General features: G+C 54.4%; 2 protein-coding genes across 2 annotated transcripts; one reads left to right on the top strand and one right to left on the bottom strand.

Moving 5' to 3' along the window:
* Positions 1–1676: 1676 nt before the first annotated feature.
* GMORB2_0043 (Protein of unknown function (DUF2722)) lies at positions 1677–3485 on the top strand (the record flags this gene model as incomplete). Its single annotated transcript, XM_035462029.1, has 3 exons — positions 1677–1702; positions 2210–2901; positions 3178–3485. The coding sequence occupies 3 exons, from the start codon at positions 1677–1679 to the stop codon at positions 3483–3485; spliced, it is 1026 nt and encodes a 341-aa protein (XP_035324959.1).
* A 1320-nt stretch (positions 3486–4805) lies between these two features.
* On the bottom strand, positions 4806–9304 carry GMORB2_0042 (TBC protein; the record flags this gene model as incomplete). The annotated part of the gene is made up of 3 exons (XM_035462028.1): positions 4806–6495; positions 6657–7308; positions 7903–9304. The coding sequence occupies 3 exons, from the start codon at positions 9302–9304 to the stop codon at positions 4806–4808; spliced, it is 3744 nt and encodes a 1247-aa protein (XP_035324958.1).
* Positions 9305–15677: the final 6373 nt, after the last annotated feature.

The raw sequence follows: 15677 nt of genomic DNA, 5'->3' as shown, positions 1-15677 counted from the left end.
ACTACTACTACTGCTGCTGCTACTGCTACTGCTACTACTGCTACTACTGCTACTGCTGCTACTACTGCTACTACTGCTACTACTGCTACTACTGCTACTACTGCTACTACTGTTCCTGCTTCTTCTGCTTGTCTGACTCTTGCTTTCTTTTGCCGCGTCTGACGGCGTTTCCCCTCGTCGTCGGCAGAGAGAGATCCCGGGGATATCAAGCCATCTGTTTCCCTTGTCCGACCAACCCACATCCACCACACCACACGTTTTGACGGCTCCCTTGCTACTTTCTCCCCCCCCCCCCTCCACCCTCCACCCTTCCCACCTTCATACACCTTCCCCCTTCTGCGAGGTGCGGCTCGAGGCCCCAACCGTCACCGTCGACAAGCGCACCCTCGTCTCTCCGATCTGGGAAGCGCGGCGATTAACGAGACCCCGAGCCCCATCCTCTTCCCACCCCTAGGCAGGTTATAGGTTATACTCACTTACATTATAACCCGTTTTGGGGGGGTTGACCTTGCCTGTCACTCCATATCCCTCGCCTACATACATACATACTTGTACCCCACCTGCCCTCCCCCCTTTCTAAGAAAGCCCCAGAGCTCTCTTTCCCAACTACGTACCCATGATCCTGGCGACATACGCACGCATCTGCTAGCCTCTCTCTGCCTGCAGGGAGAGAGGTACAACCTCGTCGTTGTTTGTTTACTCTGCCACATCGATAACTCGCGAGTGGATCGTCGCCGATACCCGTGACCGTTTGACGGGGAAGCGTCTCGACCTGCTCTCGGTCTACGAGGTCTACGAGTGATGCGTGCTACCTACTCACTACTTTCACAACCCAAATCACCAAATCACCAAGGACCGATCAGCCAGGAGGATTCGCCTGCGTGTCTCACCTGATCAGAAAAACTCCCCGGAAGCTACGTACTACGAGTTCACGACTGCCACTTGCGGCTTCCATCTCCCATGGCGGACAAATGAGCGTCGACACCTGCTCTATCCTCCGTCTCCTCCCAAGGCCACCACCACTCGACGTCGCCTACTGTTGAATCCTCCCTGGGCTGGCCGCCACATCCAGCTCTGCTTGTAGACTTTGTTTATGCATCTACTGTGCCAAAGGTTGTATTCCCTTTCTCTCTCTCTCTCTTTCTCTTCATCATCCATCATCCGTGGTGAACTCTTTTCTGTCTCTCCTGCTGGATACGTATACCCTTAAATCAGAAAGAAGTCAAAACACACACACACAAACACACACCAAAAAAAAACTGCATCTTGACAAGGGCGATTTGGTCTATCTGATATTGTCTTCCCCTTGCCCACCCGACCCCCCCCCTTCTCTCAAGCCTTTTCCGCCTGCTGCAGCCGCCCATCCATGTCATTTAAATCGACAAACCACCCCGCATGGCGGACGTTTCAAAACGTTTTTAACCTTGGTCCCCTTCCTCTCTTCCCAACCACTCTTGCCGGTTCTAGACTTCTTCGTTAACACATTTCACTCATCTCGTATCCTCTCTCCAATATCCGTTACAGCTACTACCTACTCTACCTGCACCCGCACGCAGACTTGCCCTTTTTTTTTTTTGGTGCTTCTCAACATCTCCCCCCTTCTCTGATGTTCTCATTGTCTCATCCTACTCAGATGTTCTCCTCGATATAAGCCCCGTTGTTCGGTCGTCTTCAAGATGCTTACAGTCACGCAGCCAGCGACGTACGGCTACAAGTCTGTCCATGACCTGCCAACGCCACCCTCCGCCCCTCGACTCTCTCCGCCCCTCCTCGGGCATCAAGATCCCGCTGCTCACTGGCGGCAACCTCAGTATCCGCCGCAGCAGAAGCCGCGGAAGAGCCAGAGTCCTAAACCCCAGAACATGTCTGCCCCTCACCGGGGTCTACCTCCCCCGGCGGCCATGACCTTGGCCCCTCAACATCAACAACAGCAGCAGCAGCAGCAGCAGCAGCAGCAGCAACATCAGCAACATCAGCAGCAGCAACATCAGATGCAGCATCAACAGCAACAGCAACAGCAACAGCAGCTGCAACAACACCAACCGGTACCACCGCCGCCGCAGCATCACCAGTATCCCCCCCCCCCTCCTCCTCCGTCACTCATTCACAATCCCCCACCCCCACCCCCTCCGGCAGCGGGGCACGAGTGGCAGTCTCCCTCCGTCGGCGCTGTCCCGTCGCGGTGGCAAGGGTCGGAGGAATCTACAAGGAGCTGGCTGCAGACCAGGGCAGAGGAGGAGAGGACCAAGCAGGAGGAGGAGAAGACGAGGCAGGAGGGTCTGCGTCTGGAGCAGAGGAAGATCGAGGCCGACATGCTGCGGACCTCGCTGGGAGGCGGCATCCCACCGGCCATGGTGCCTCTGGTGTTCGCCGGCATGGGAGGAGGAAGCAGTGTCCTGTCGCACTCGGCCCTGGAATGGGCGCAGCAGTTCCTGCCGACCTCTCTTGTGCAGAGCCAGCACCAGCTGCAGCTCATGTCTGCCGGCCAGCAGCAGCAACATCAGCCCCAGCAGCCCCAGCCGCAGGGACCCGTGTCGCCGCACCATCAGAGGGACCCGTCGGCATCCCACCACTACGCCGTGACGCCGGGTGCGTACGTGCCCGTGCAGCAGAATCCCTCCTCGCCGACACGGTCGAGAGCGCAGACGATCACCAGCCAGCAGGGACCACCGCCCGGTCCTCCGACCGCCCCGAGCAGCGCAGGTGCCGGTGCCGGTGCCGGTGCCGGTGCCACCCCGGTCATCGTCGCCGCCCATCCGCAGACGCAGACGCACGGTCAAGCTTCCCAGCAGCATCAGCAACAGCAGCAAGATCCGAGCCCATCCATCTACTTTCACCACTGGCATCCTCCGACAACATCGCAGTCCACTTCCGGGTCACACCGCCCCGGATCCCCCTCTGGTTCGTCAAAGACCAAGAGAAAGCGAGGGTCGCTGTAGTCTTTTTTTTATATCATGTTTTGTCTTGCCCACAGGCTAATAAAATTTTGGTGTGGCTCTCCCCCCTATTTTATAGTTGAGCAGCAGCAGCAGCAGCAGCAGCAGCCGTCGAGAAAGCGGAAAGGTACAGCCTCCAGCGACCAGAGACCACAATCACCAGCGCCAACGACGTCGTTCTTCCCATTCGCGGCATCCACCTCCTTCTCCTCATCTTCCAGGAATCAACCTCCCGGACTAGGATCAGGTCCCGGTCCCGGTCCCGGTCCCGGCGGTCCAAGGAGGGCACACAAGAGGCAACGGAGCGAATTCACGTGGCCCTCGTCAGCCACTAGCGATCGCACGACGGAAGGGACGACGACGGATAGCGGACCTGTCGCCGCCGCCGGACCTTCTTCCGCGATGGGCACGACGTCGAATCCGCCTCACTCGCCGCTTCCTCACGTCGTCACTAGGGAGAGATCGAGGAGCGAGGCTGGTGGTGCACAGGGTCAGGGTAGACAGTCTGTTTCCGCGCTGCTGAGTAGTGAACCTGCTGAGGGGGAGTGATGGGGGGGTTGGGGTTGAGGGCGGAGGGTTGATCGGTTGGATGACTTTATGTACATGTAGATATTTTTCCTGTCTCTTTTTTTTTCCCCTCCCCCCCACCCCCCCCCTTTTTTTTTCTTTCTCCTTTCCCATGATGGTTTTACTCAGAGAGTCAACAGCCCAGATATGTTTACTTTTTTTTTTTACTCTTTTTCACTAGGGACTGGTTTCTTCTCTTTTTTTTTCATTCTTTCCCCCCCCCCCCCCCCCCCCCCCCAAAAAACTTCTTCCTCTGTCTCCCCCCCCATCTTTATCCTTTATTTTTTTCAGACTTGTTGCATCTCGACTGGTGTTTTTTGTCTTTTTTATTTATTTATTTTTTTCTGTTCTTTCTACTCTTTGCTGTTCATGTTGGCCTTGGGGATAGTAATACATTGCATGGTGTTATTTGTATGTGTGCATAGCAGATGTGTATGTGTGAGAATGTGAGTGAGTGTGAGTGTATGAGTGAGTGGGTGTGAGTGATTGCATGTGTGTTATCCTCTCTTTTCTTCTTTCTTCTTTCTTGTCGTGTACAGATGGATATACATTGTCTTGTCATACACGATGACGCGGACTTTTTTTTCTCTTCTTTTTTTTTTTACGAGTCAAGTCAAGCAAGCAAGTCAATCATATCGAGCAAGTATTCGTACAGTCAAGTCACTTCACAAGCAAGCACACAAAAGCACAACCAAGTCCTATATTAATCAAACTCCACCCGACAAAAAAAGAAAGAGAGAAAAAAAGAGAGACGTTTTCTCTTAATGATAGTATGGTGACCGGTTAAGTTACCTGATCTTATTAACATGAGATTGAAGGGGTATCGGGGTGTGTGTGTGTTTGTATCACGAAGGGAGAGGAAGGGGGGATGACAGAGACAAGAGAGGTGAAAGAAAAAAAAAGGATGATAGAAAAAGAGAGAGAAAGTAGCAAAAGAAGAGGAATCATATATAAAGGTCAAGGAGAAGGAAGAAACGGGAAACATTAAATAATGTGTATATATAAGGGGAAAAAAAGGGTAGGAATGTGGAAAAAGTAATAGAAAGAGAAATAAAGTAGGGAGACAGAAGCCGGGGAGGGGGGAGAAAGGGAGAAAAGAAACTAGGTTATTAAAAAGAGAAAAGATCTTACTTTGTAAAACTCATACATCAGTTCAAGACGGGAAAACGAGAAAAAACGAAAGACAAAAAAAAGAGTATGGAAAGAGAGAGAGAGGGAGGGGGGGATTCTTTTTTTTTTTTAAAAAAAAAAGAAGAAAAGAAACCCCCATAAAAACCACAACGTCGTCGAGACTGAAAGATTTCACCTCTTGTGTCGACGCTTCCACTCTGCCCTGGCAACCTTCATCAACAGATCCTCATCCTTGATGGGTGTAAATGCCGTGAGGGCCTTCATGGCATTCTCAAAGTCCGAGTCCAGAAGCACCTCCCTCAGCGCATGTATCAGGGCAGCGCTCGTGGCGTGCAGCACGTCCAGACCGGTGGGGGGCGGCTTCGCCGCCGCCGCGGCTGCCGCTGCAGCCTTGGCCTTGGCCATGGATGCGGGGTCGGCCGTCTTGGGACGTCTCCTGTCCTGCTCCTGCAGCAGCTGCTGCTGCTGCTGTTGCTGCTGCTGCTGCAGAAACTTCTTCCTGCTACTGCTACTGCTGTTGGCAGAGTGGTGGTGGTTGCCGCCTAGGAGGAGGAAGACGTCCCACACGCGCAGCTGGGCGGCGAAGGGGATCGACATGTTGAACAGGGTCAGGTACCAGCGTGTTCCGTAGGCCGTCTTGTCGATGCCCAGCTCCTCCAGCTTGGCGGCCACGTCCCTGTCCATCCAGGAGGATTCGAGCTCGTCCAGACCCGTCATCAGCCCTTCGAACCCGGGCCGGTACAGCCGCTCGAGCCCGCGCAGCTGCCACATGCGCACCAGCATCACGAAGCAGCGCTCCTCGTCAAAGTAGCAGAGCAGGGTGGCGGCCAAGGCGGCCATGCCCTGCACGTAGCCCGTCGTGGGGAAGTATATGGACAGCGCGTGCAGGACGCGGAACAGGAGCCGCTGCCCGCCGCGGTACCGCCGGCGGAACATGATGTGCTGGCTGATGGTGCGGGGCACGTCGAGGTCGATCTGCACGTCGTCGGCCGACGCGGTGCCCTGCAGCCGGTGGAAGTCGGCGATGATGCTGGCCACGCTGGGCTGGGTCCCGGCCGGCTGGCTGCGGGCGCTGGCCTCGAGGAAGGACCACCAGGCGGCCGAGCGCCAGCAGTCGGGCACGCCCTTCCACGTGCGCTCGATGAGCTTGGGGTTGTTGACGTCAAACTCGAACTGCATGCCGCCGCCGCGGAGGCCGGCCTCGTTGTTGCTGTTGCTGCTATTCTTGCTGCCGCCGTCATCGCCGCCGTCACGGTTGACGATGGTGGCCATCTTGCGCCACTTCTCGGACCGCTCCCACTCCTTGCGCTTGAGCGCCTCCGAGATCTTCTCGACGCGGGCCTCCTCGGCCACGTCCTGCATGCTGGGCGCCACCGTCAGCATGTCGCCGGCCTCGTCCATCCAGCGGCGGTGGCGGTTGTGCGGTAGCAGGTTGCTCGCCTGCCGGATGACGGAGCGGGAGGAGCGCACGGACGTCATGGACACGGCCGAGTGCTGCGTGTACAGCGAGCGCGTCGACGTCTTGCGCGTCGGGATGCGGTTGCCGTCCCCGTCCACCGTCATGGCCACCAGGCTCCTCTTCTGCAGGATATTGCGCCTCCTGGTCGAGAACTGCGACGACTTGAGCTCGGTGGGCGTCGCCAGCCTGGACGAGGCGGGGCGCAGGGGCGGGGCTGTGATGAAGCCGTAGCGGTCGACGCTCAGGCCGTCGAGGTCATCCCAATCCTCGAATCCGCCAGCCGCGGCCGTGGCGGCTGCGACGGCCTCTCTGCCATCAGAGATGCTGGGCCGCCGGGATGAAGAGTCGAAGGAGTTGATGGACGTACTTGCGACGGGACTGAGATGAGTTCGCGCGCGGGATCTGGGAGACGATAAGTTAGCCGATGAAGTTGGACGATTGGAATAATGGCTGCGAAATATGTCACGTGTGTGTGTGTGTGTGTGTGTGTGTGTGTGTGTGTGTGTGTGTGAAAGGGGGGGGGGGAGAGGGAGTGGGGAAGTGCAGGAGGTGGAAGATCATACGGGACGCCCTCATCCTCTTCGGCAGGGTGCTCGGCAATGGAAGGTTTAGGGCGGTCTCCCATTGACGATGACGGCGTCGCGCCATCCTCCCACCTCATGGCACTGCCGCCAACTGCATAGAGCGATCTCACCTTTAGAGACTCCCTGTCTGCGTCGGCCGCCATGACACGAATATCGGGGAGGGCAGGCTGCTGGGACGTCGACACCGGCACGTCTGTCGCAGCAGTGTTGGGATCGGGGGTGGTGGTAGGTTCGGCATCGTGGTTGGTCGTGGTCATCTTCGTGGACTGCTGGTGCTGGTGCTGGTGCTGGTGCTGGTGCTGGTGCTGGCGCTGGTGCTGCTCCTGCTCATCGTCGCGAGGAGGGGGGTTGCCGGTGCTGGGAGGCTGTCGCTGCTCCTGCTCCTGCTCCTGCCTGGTGGCCATGTCGTCGCCGTTGTCTCTGTCGTCGTCGTTGCCGTTGCCGTGGCCGTCCAGATTGTCGGCGTCGAGAATGACACTGCCCCGTTGGGAAAAGTTGAGGCCGGCTATGAAATCATCCTCGACCAAGGTGTCGGAGGGGATGGAGATGTCGAGGAGGGGAGTGTGGGAGGCCGTCGTCGCGGTGTCGCTGGCGGTTGCCGTGGTGTGCTGGCTTGTGGAGGTGGGTGGTGCTGCGGCGGCGGTAATAGTGGAGGGCGAGGTGGATGTGGAGTCGTTTCGTCGAAGGAGGAGGGACCTGCCCCGTTTCCACAGGGGAGGGGACAAGGGGGGGGAGGCAGAGGATGGCGGAGCGGTATTATTACTGGCAGCAATACTCGTACTGGTATTATCACCGGCAATACGAGCAGTGGCGGCGACGGCAGCACGGGTATTGCTCGTGTCGAGGGTGGCAGGGGAGGAGGGGGCAGAAACAGGGGAGGTAGGGGAGATAGGGGAGGCAGGGGAGGCAGGGGCGGAAGCGAAAGCGGCAGCGATACGAACAGAGAGGGCAGAAGGAGCAGTGTTATCTCCCAGGAGGGTGTGGCGGTGGTGGCGTCGACCTCCAGCTGTTGTGCTATCGGTGGTGTGGCTGGTGGGGCTCGTGATTCTGCTGCTGCTGACTGGAGGAGTTCTGCTACTAACTGGAGGAGTACTGCTACTAACTGGAGGAGTACTGCTACTAGCACTAGTACTAGTAGTGGTGGTGGTGGTGGTGGTGGTGGTGCACGTGCTCGGAGTATCAATGCCGCATGCGGTGCCTGGAGCGTCTGCGTACGTGTCTGTACCTGTGGTAGCGCCGTCGGTAGCGCCGTCGACAGCGCCGTCCTCTACTCGGGTTGCGCTGGCGGACCCGCTATCGGGGCCCAGGCCGTCCGCTTCAGGCACGGATGCGTCAGCCGTGGTGGCGGGGGGGGAGGCCTGCTCTCCAACCACCGCTCCCGACGCGGCAGCAGCACCACCGGCATCGGCACCGGTGGCAGAAACCGACGCCTCGATCCGTGCACCCTCTCCGGCGGCCGGCTCGATCTTTTCCGTCTCGACGGCCTCGTCCTCATCCTGCTGGCTCGACCAGGTGGGACCCTCCGTACCTGACTCGGCGTGTGGGTCCATGGGTGGACGGCGGCGGGGCGGATGCGTGCTAGGCGCGGACGCGGTGGACTCGAGGTCTGCATCGGCGTCGTGGTGGCGGCAGCGGCGGCGGCAGCGGTGGTGGTAGCGGTCCCGATCGCAACGTCCGTGGTCCCAGTCCAGGTGGGAGATGGCGCGACGAGGGACGGCTTGGGCTTGGGCTCCAACATGGGACTCCGACGTGGAGGTACGCAGACGCAGGCTCTTGCTGGGGAAGAGGTTGGTGGACGGCGACGAGGCCGGGAGGGAGAGGGAGGAGCTGTTGCGGGCGGCGTCCAGCTGGATGACCGGTGTCGACCGTCTCCTCAGCCGGGGGGGGACGACGACGGCGGGGAAGGGGTGATCCGAGAAGGTGGAAGGGGCGGACGGCGTCGGCTCCGTCTGGTCGTCGTCCTCCCCGGCCGACGACGACTCGCCGCTCTCTTCAGCGGGTTGCCGGGCGGCAACGTCAGCCGCGGCAGGAGCAGCGGAAGGAGAGGTCATGGGCGTGGCCGAGCAGGACGCAGGCCTCAGCCTCATGTGACGATAGTACTGGTAATCCTCGTCACCGTCACCGCACACGTCCTCCGCCGCCGCCGCCTCCTCCTCCTCCTCGTCAATGGTAGGTGTCGTCCTGGACGACAAGCTGGCGGGCGCATGAGCCGAGTCGCGCTTCCTATCCCCGCGCAGAGCGGGGTGCTCCTCGGTTGGGGGAGGACGGACGACGACGATCGGAGAGGCCAGCGGTGAGGGCGACGACGGGGCGGTGGAGGGCGGGGAGGGGGTGCTGTACGAAGACGAGGCGTCCGACGGCGACCGCGTGAGCGACGACGACAGCGACGGCGATGCGGATGCCGAAGAGGGGGATATGGCGGTGACGGAGGCAGGTCGCGATGGCGATGTTGGTGTGCGGACAGGGTTGACCGACTTGATGGGGGTGGGGGCCTCTCCCTGGGCCATCTTCTCGTAGCGGATGGCGACGAGGCCTATGTCGTCGCGGAAGGAGTGTTTCCTGACCGTCGAGCGAGTCGAGCGAGACCTCTGCCGAAGGCTTCCCGGACGGAGTGTTGAGGGAAGCATGATGTGTGTAAGTTGTCGAAAGAAGGTAGAAGACGTTGCGCGGCAAGAAGGAAACACTGATGGAGGGCACACGGTGGAGGGGCAAAGGTGGATATATATAAAAGACCCTGAAGGAGAAGGGTGAATCAAGACAAGAATATATGTCGGGCACGATGCCTTTTATCTCTATCGAGAGAAGAAGAAGAAGAAGACAGAGCAGGTCAACGCGCACGGACCGTTGTGGGTGATGAACAGATAGGAATATATATAAGAGTTGATGGTGGGATGGGATAGATGCAAGGGCGGCGACGGTGACGGCGGTACCTTGCAGGTGAGGGCGAGGGAAGAGAGGAAGAAGCAACGACAGAAAGGCTGATGTTGATCATCTGATATCAAGATGAAAGAAGAAGGAGGGGGAGGGGGAGGGGGGGAGAGGTCGAGAAGAAGAAGAAAAGAAGAAGAGAGCAGATGTCGGGTTCTATCCTATTCTGCCCTGTCACGACGATGGCTGGCCACGAAGTTCCTCCTCCTCCTCCTCCTCCTCCTCCTCCGCCTACGACATGATATACCAGTTACAAGACATGGGAACATGCGGGTGCAGATGCGGGATGGGCAAGAAGATTGCCAAAAAAAATTCCCAAAAAATAAAAAATAAAAAATAAAAAAGAATGGTGGGGAAGGTTCCCGCTACGCTAAGACTGACGTAGCATTCCAATGAATCGGTTTGGCTGTACGTTAGCCGTAAGCCGTAATATCACTACGCATGGAATCGCGGTCTACAGATGCTGATGCTAGTGATGTTATCATTGAGAACCCTCTTTTTTCTTTTTTTCTTTTTTTCTTTTTTTTCTTTCTTTTTCTTCCTTTTTTTCTTCTTTCTCCCCCCCCCCGCCCCATTAACCAACCGATACCCACACACAAATCTGGTCAAGACTCATCACTCACTCTGCGCTCACCGTAGCCGTTGCGGCCTTACTCGTACCTGGGCTTACCTGGCCAGAGATGGGGTGGTGACTGACTAGCAGATCCCTACATCGTACTGGAGAGATGGAGAGATATACCCTGCCCGTGCTGGGCCAGCACATCACAAGCGTGTGCGCTCCTGCAAGGGATGAGGCACGACTACATGTCAGTCCAGACCTCGGTCCCTCTGAGAGTCTGAAGAAGGAAAGAAGAGGCTGTTGGCAGGGGTCCTGTACGGTATACACGGGCACCCTCTCACACACGAAGGTTCCCGGCTACTTTTACTACTACTACGACTACGACTACTATTGCTAGCATTGACTAGCATGATCAGGAGTTGAAGCTGTACTCCGTCACCGAGTATACAACGAGTATGTAATGCTATTCCCATGCAAGGTACCCGACATGTTGAATTTTGGTCTCCCACACACCCTCTCTCCCTCTCTCTCTCTCTCTCTCTCCCTCTCTCTCTCTCTCTCCCTCTCTCTCTCTCTCTCTCCCTCTCTCTCTCTCCCTACCCCCCTGCTGTCGGCTGGTCATCCCCGGCTTCCAAACATTCAGCACATGACGATGCAGAGGCAACGCGTGAAGGATGCAACGGTCCGATATTGCACCCATACAGCAATGGCAACACAGCAGATCCCAGGGGGGGGGTACAAACATAGAGAGAGAGAGAGAGAGAGTGTGTGTGTGTGTGTGTGTGTGTTACTCGATATACCACCCCACAAGACGGTGAGAGGTGGAAAGAGAGTATGCGACGTGTGCGAGTACGACGTACGGAAGAGAAGGTCAGGATGGCGGTGATTGGTCAGCTGATGGATTGCCGCCGTCGCTGCTTTGCTGGCCGAAAGGGTGGGGGGGGACTGGCAAGGACAGAGAAGGGAGAGACGATGCTTGGTACCCGATGGGGGTTAGTTCTACGTGTACGTGCTGCACACCTGTATGGTCCAAGGTTGGGTTTTTTTCCCTTTCTCTTTCCTTTTTCTTCTTCTTTTTTCTTTTTTTTCTTCTTTTTTTTTTTTACATCTCCCTCCTTTCCTCTCTAGTCCTTCCCATGTGAGTCGAGTGAGTCAGACACGGCTTCCGGCCCGCCCCATCTGCTCTCTGTTGCCTTGTGTCGTTCTACCCTCTGAGCCTGCAAGCCCGGCAAGCCCTGCAAGCCCTGCAAGCCCTGTACGGTAGGTAGGCCGACCTGACCTCAGTGGTGGCCCCTCGTGTGGCCTGTAGGCCGTTCAGCGGATGGTACCGGCCGACACACGGACGACCCCTACGTAGGGAGAAGAGAGGTAAAGCACCCAAGGTGCGCCAGCTGGCAGGTGGATCCCGGGCACTCACACGTCCCTCTTTAGCTCTTTTTTTTTTTTTTTTTTTTTGCTGTTTGCTGTTCTTCTCAGTAAAGGGCTTGCAGGGTGAAGGGGCCGGTGAGGTCATTACATAATATTGCCTATTCCCTCTTCGGAGGCTTCTTATTACTCGTACCTGTAAAGCTGTCCTTTGTTTTTGATCTCTCCACAGAAAGAACAAGGAGGGAAAGAAAAGAAGGAGAGAGAAAGAAGGAAAGAGGAGAAGAAGAAGAAAACACGTAAAAGATGCTTTGAACTCGTAGCGATTTCATAGGTCCCCAGCCTCACGGTGACAAAAGTCGTAACCACCAGTACAAGATACGAACACATTGGTCAGTATGATGATGGCCTACTATGGGTTTAGTAGGTAATAGTGTCATTACTAAACTCGCAATACCGGGCAGCGTTTTCTACCTGCTTGCGTCTTCTTTTAAAAAAATTTAAAAATGAATTAAAAATAAAAATAAAAAACAGGTTCCCCAACCTGTCCTCTCCCTGCCCTTCTGGCGGTGTCTCAGCCGAGGTATTACCTTGTATGTATGTAATAGGTACACCGCCGGGTACACCACGGAAGCAAATATATATATATATATATATGTATATTAAATAATTATAGAATCATAAAATAAAATAAAAGTACAGATACTGATAATCATAGTCACCGCACACTGCTGACTCTCAGTACTATGCATCATGGCAGTGACTCGACCTTTGCCCTCATGATGATCCCCGCCCCGCTACATCGCCCGCGGCGGAACTCTTCCTGTCCTCGTCTCTCTCACCAGGTAAGTCATCGTACCGAATGATGGAAGATCCGCCCCGCCTTCACCCATCACATACCAGACACGAACAAACACACACACACACACACACACAAAAAGAAAAAAAGAAAAAAAGAAAAAAAAGGGCCTGATGGTAGATGATAGCATGCTAGCAGTTGATACCGCGGTCCGTGACAGGTCCGACAGAGTAAAAAAAAAATAGTTAGATAAATTATTCAGGTACGTCAATAAATAAACCCCCAGAAAATTACAGATAGATATTTAAGAGAAATTTTGCAATGAATAAAAAAAGTTCAAATCCCTCACTCAGGTACAGCGGGCAGAATATAGAGTTCCGCTAGATGTCAGGTCCCAATCCCTCCTTGGCAATCATCAATCGGTCTCGACATCTCTGTCTGCTAGCAGTCACAACCGTCTACCCATGACAAGCAGTGATGGCTACCCTAGCGGTGGTACCTTACCCCTAAGCCGTAGCCGATGAAATGACTCAGGCAGTATCCGTAGCTATCCCAGCAAGCAAACAGCGCAGTGTTACCGCATGATACTCCATCACTGGCACGGGTACACTGTAATGTGTGCCATACTCATACTCGTACTATACGTACTCGTACTGATATAGCTAGCCAGCTAGCTCCTTCTATTACTCGCGACGTGATTACGCGTTGCCATCATCGAGTCTAGTGTTTCTATATATACATATGTGCAGGGTAACTATCTGTTTGTATCTGCTTGCATCAAACAGCCAAATGCAACCGGAAGAAAGGGATAATCCGGGTCCGATGTTGTCGCCTCAGACTTTGGCAAACATACTCACATACAACTATCACGATGAGAGTCATTTTAGAACAATACAACATATCGATCATCACAAACGCAAAGGCTCTTCCTAAAAGAAGGAGCTGATGCACCTGTGAGATCGTAAGGTGACGATAAAGGAGAAAAGACGAAACCAACACCATCATTGCATGCATGGTTTATTGTCACGAATACTAATACGAACAATCTGAACAATACGGAGAATACGGAGAATAATGATAATAATACGAATAATATGAACAATACGGATAATACGGAGAATAATGATAATAATACGAATGATAATCTGTACAGATTGATACTGGTGCTGATGATGCCGGGGGAATCAGGAACCACACCTCTTCGGATCCCTCCGTATATATATATACATCTTGTACTCGTACTATTACAGGGAATATCATCATCCTCACTCGTACCCCTTCCCACGAACCGTCCTCCACGTACATGCAGTACAGATCACCCCGTACTCTGATCTGTACCCGTCCTTCTCGTTGCCCCTTCCAAGACGACACCGTCTACGACGGGTGTACAGATCACATGTACCCTCTCACCTGCCGAGGCTGGCTGACATCTCCTAGGACCTCGACCTCTCTGCCGAGAAGGGAAAAAGCGCATCGGATGGTGAGAGAACCAACCCCCTTTCCCTTTCCCTTTCCCCTCCATGGTGAGCCTTACGCCACGGCCCACTGATCATCAGGCTAGTGCATGCAACATCACCTGCTTCTCTCTCTCTCTCTCTCTCTCTCTCTCTCTTCCTCTCTTGACGCTTCAATCTCGATCCGTCCATGAGATGGCTCTTTTCTCTCCAGTCATCGATACTCTCCGCCCAAGCTTGGCCACTCAAGTCCATCGGGTCTGATCACTGATCAGTTCCACCGCTCCGGTCCTTGGGCCGTTGCTCGGTTCCTAGTCTCCCGTCCATCCCTCCATCCCATTGCCTCATCGGCATCTTCTTTCCTCTCTTTCGTTCCACGGCACATCTCTTCTCTCACCCTTCTCTCCTCTTCCACTCTTCTTCTCTTCTTCTTCTTCTTCTTCTTCTTCTTCTTCTTCTTCTGTGCCAGTCAGACCCCTCCTAATCGTATATAGCTGAAACGTGAATCGGATAAATACCCCGACTATACGAGACACTCGGTTGAGACATGGATACTCACGATGGATGCTCGTCGAGCACTTGACACGAAGGAATGTCATGTATACCGATGTGGACGAGAATGCTGCTCGGACATTCACACGCGAATACCATTCGGACATCCAGACCTCTGATCCGTACCACGATCTCATCCACACGACGCTGCTCAGCATATCCAACTGACGATAAACGCCCTCAACCTCGAGGCCGAGTACAGAGACAGCTATGATTCCGACTGCACGCCCCGTAACGGATACGGCCATCTGCTTCCCAGAAAGGATGAACCTATCGCTCTCTTCTCTTCTCTTCTTTTCCTTTCTCGTTCCCCTCTCTCTCTCTATTCCCCATTCTCCAAAACTCATCTCTCTCCCTCTCTCTTGCTCTTCACCCTTGCCTTTTCCTTCTCAGCTTCTGCACAGTCAATCTGTCGCTCTGATCCTTTCTTCTTTCTGTACATCTTTTTTCCCCTCCTTTTCTTTTCTTTTCTTTTCTTTTCTTTTTTTTTATAAAAAAAAAACTCCAATTCTAATCATATCCCTTCCCTTTTCATCCACTACCTAGTAAAATAATAGATAGCGTGCACGCCACCATCAACGCATGATCGCCGTCCAGCCCTCCCCATCCCTTGCATAGCATTCAACCCCCCTCACGGGACGAACCGGGGTAAAGCAGGCTGCAGAGGGGGGGGGGCACAGACACACGGGGGAAGGACAAGACAGAAGAACAAGAAAAAGAAGAAGGGAAAAAAAAAAGAGAGAGAGAAAAGAGGAGCGGGTTATACCTGCATGATAATACGAGGTTTTCCTGTATATATACTTTATATATTATAAAATGAACAAGAATCCATTAGTATACAATTACACACACACACACACACACATATATATATGCATATATATGCATGGAGAATATAGTATCTCTAGTACGAGTTGATGGTACCTGCATGATACGACCACATCCCCCACCAAGAGAGGAAGAAGACGACGGACTGTACAGGAGAAAAAGGAAGGAAGAGGAAAAGGAGAAGAGAAGAAGAGAAGAAAGAAAAACAGGGGGTCCGTTCTCATCCATCGCTCCCAGTAAGACGGAACAAATGCACATCGTCTTTTTTTTTCTTCTTTTTTTTTTTTTTGGGGGGGGGGGGGGGGGGAGAGGCTTCCTATTTTCATATTTCGCCAGAGCGGGCGGGTATCCTCAACATCCTCACTCTATATCCTTCCTTTATTTGCCTCAATCCTTCCCTCGTTGATATGATGCAACGTCCCAGAGACAGTTTTCTGTATCCTCGTAATAATATAATCGTTTGTAACCATCCAGAATAGCCCCAGTCACACCGCACCACACCACACCATACAAAC

The sequence above is a fragment of the Geosmithia morbida genome (genome assembly GCF_012550715.1).
Source record: "Geosmithia morbida isolate 1262 chromosome Unknown scaffold_0, whole genome shotgun sequence".
Classification (NCBI taxonomy): domain Eukaryota; kingdom Fungi; phylum Ascomycota; class Sordariomycetes; order Hypocreales; family Bionectriaceae; genus Geosmithia; species Geosmithia morbida.
The sequence above is the reverse complement of the archived record's forward strand: the minus strand, read 5'-3'. Positions and strand labels throughout refer to the sequence as shown.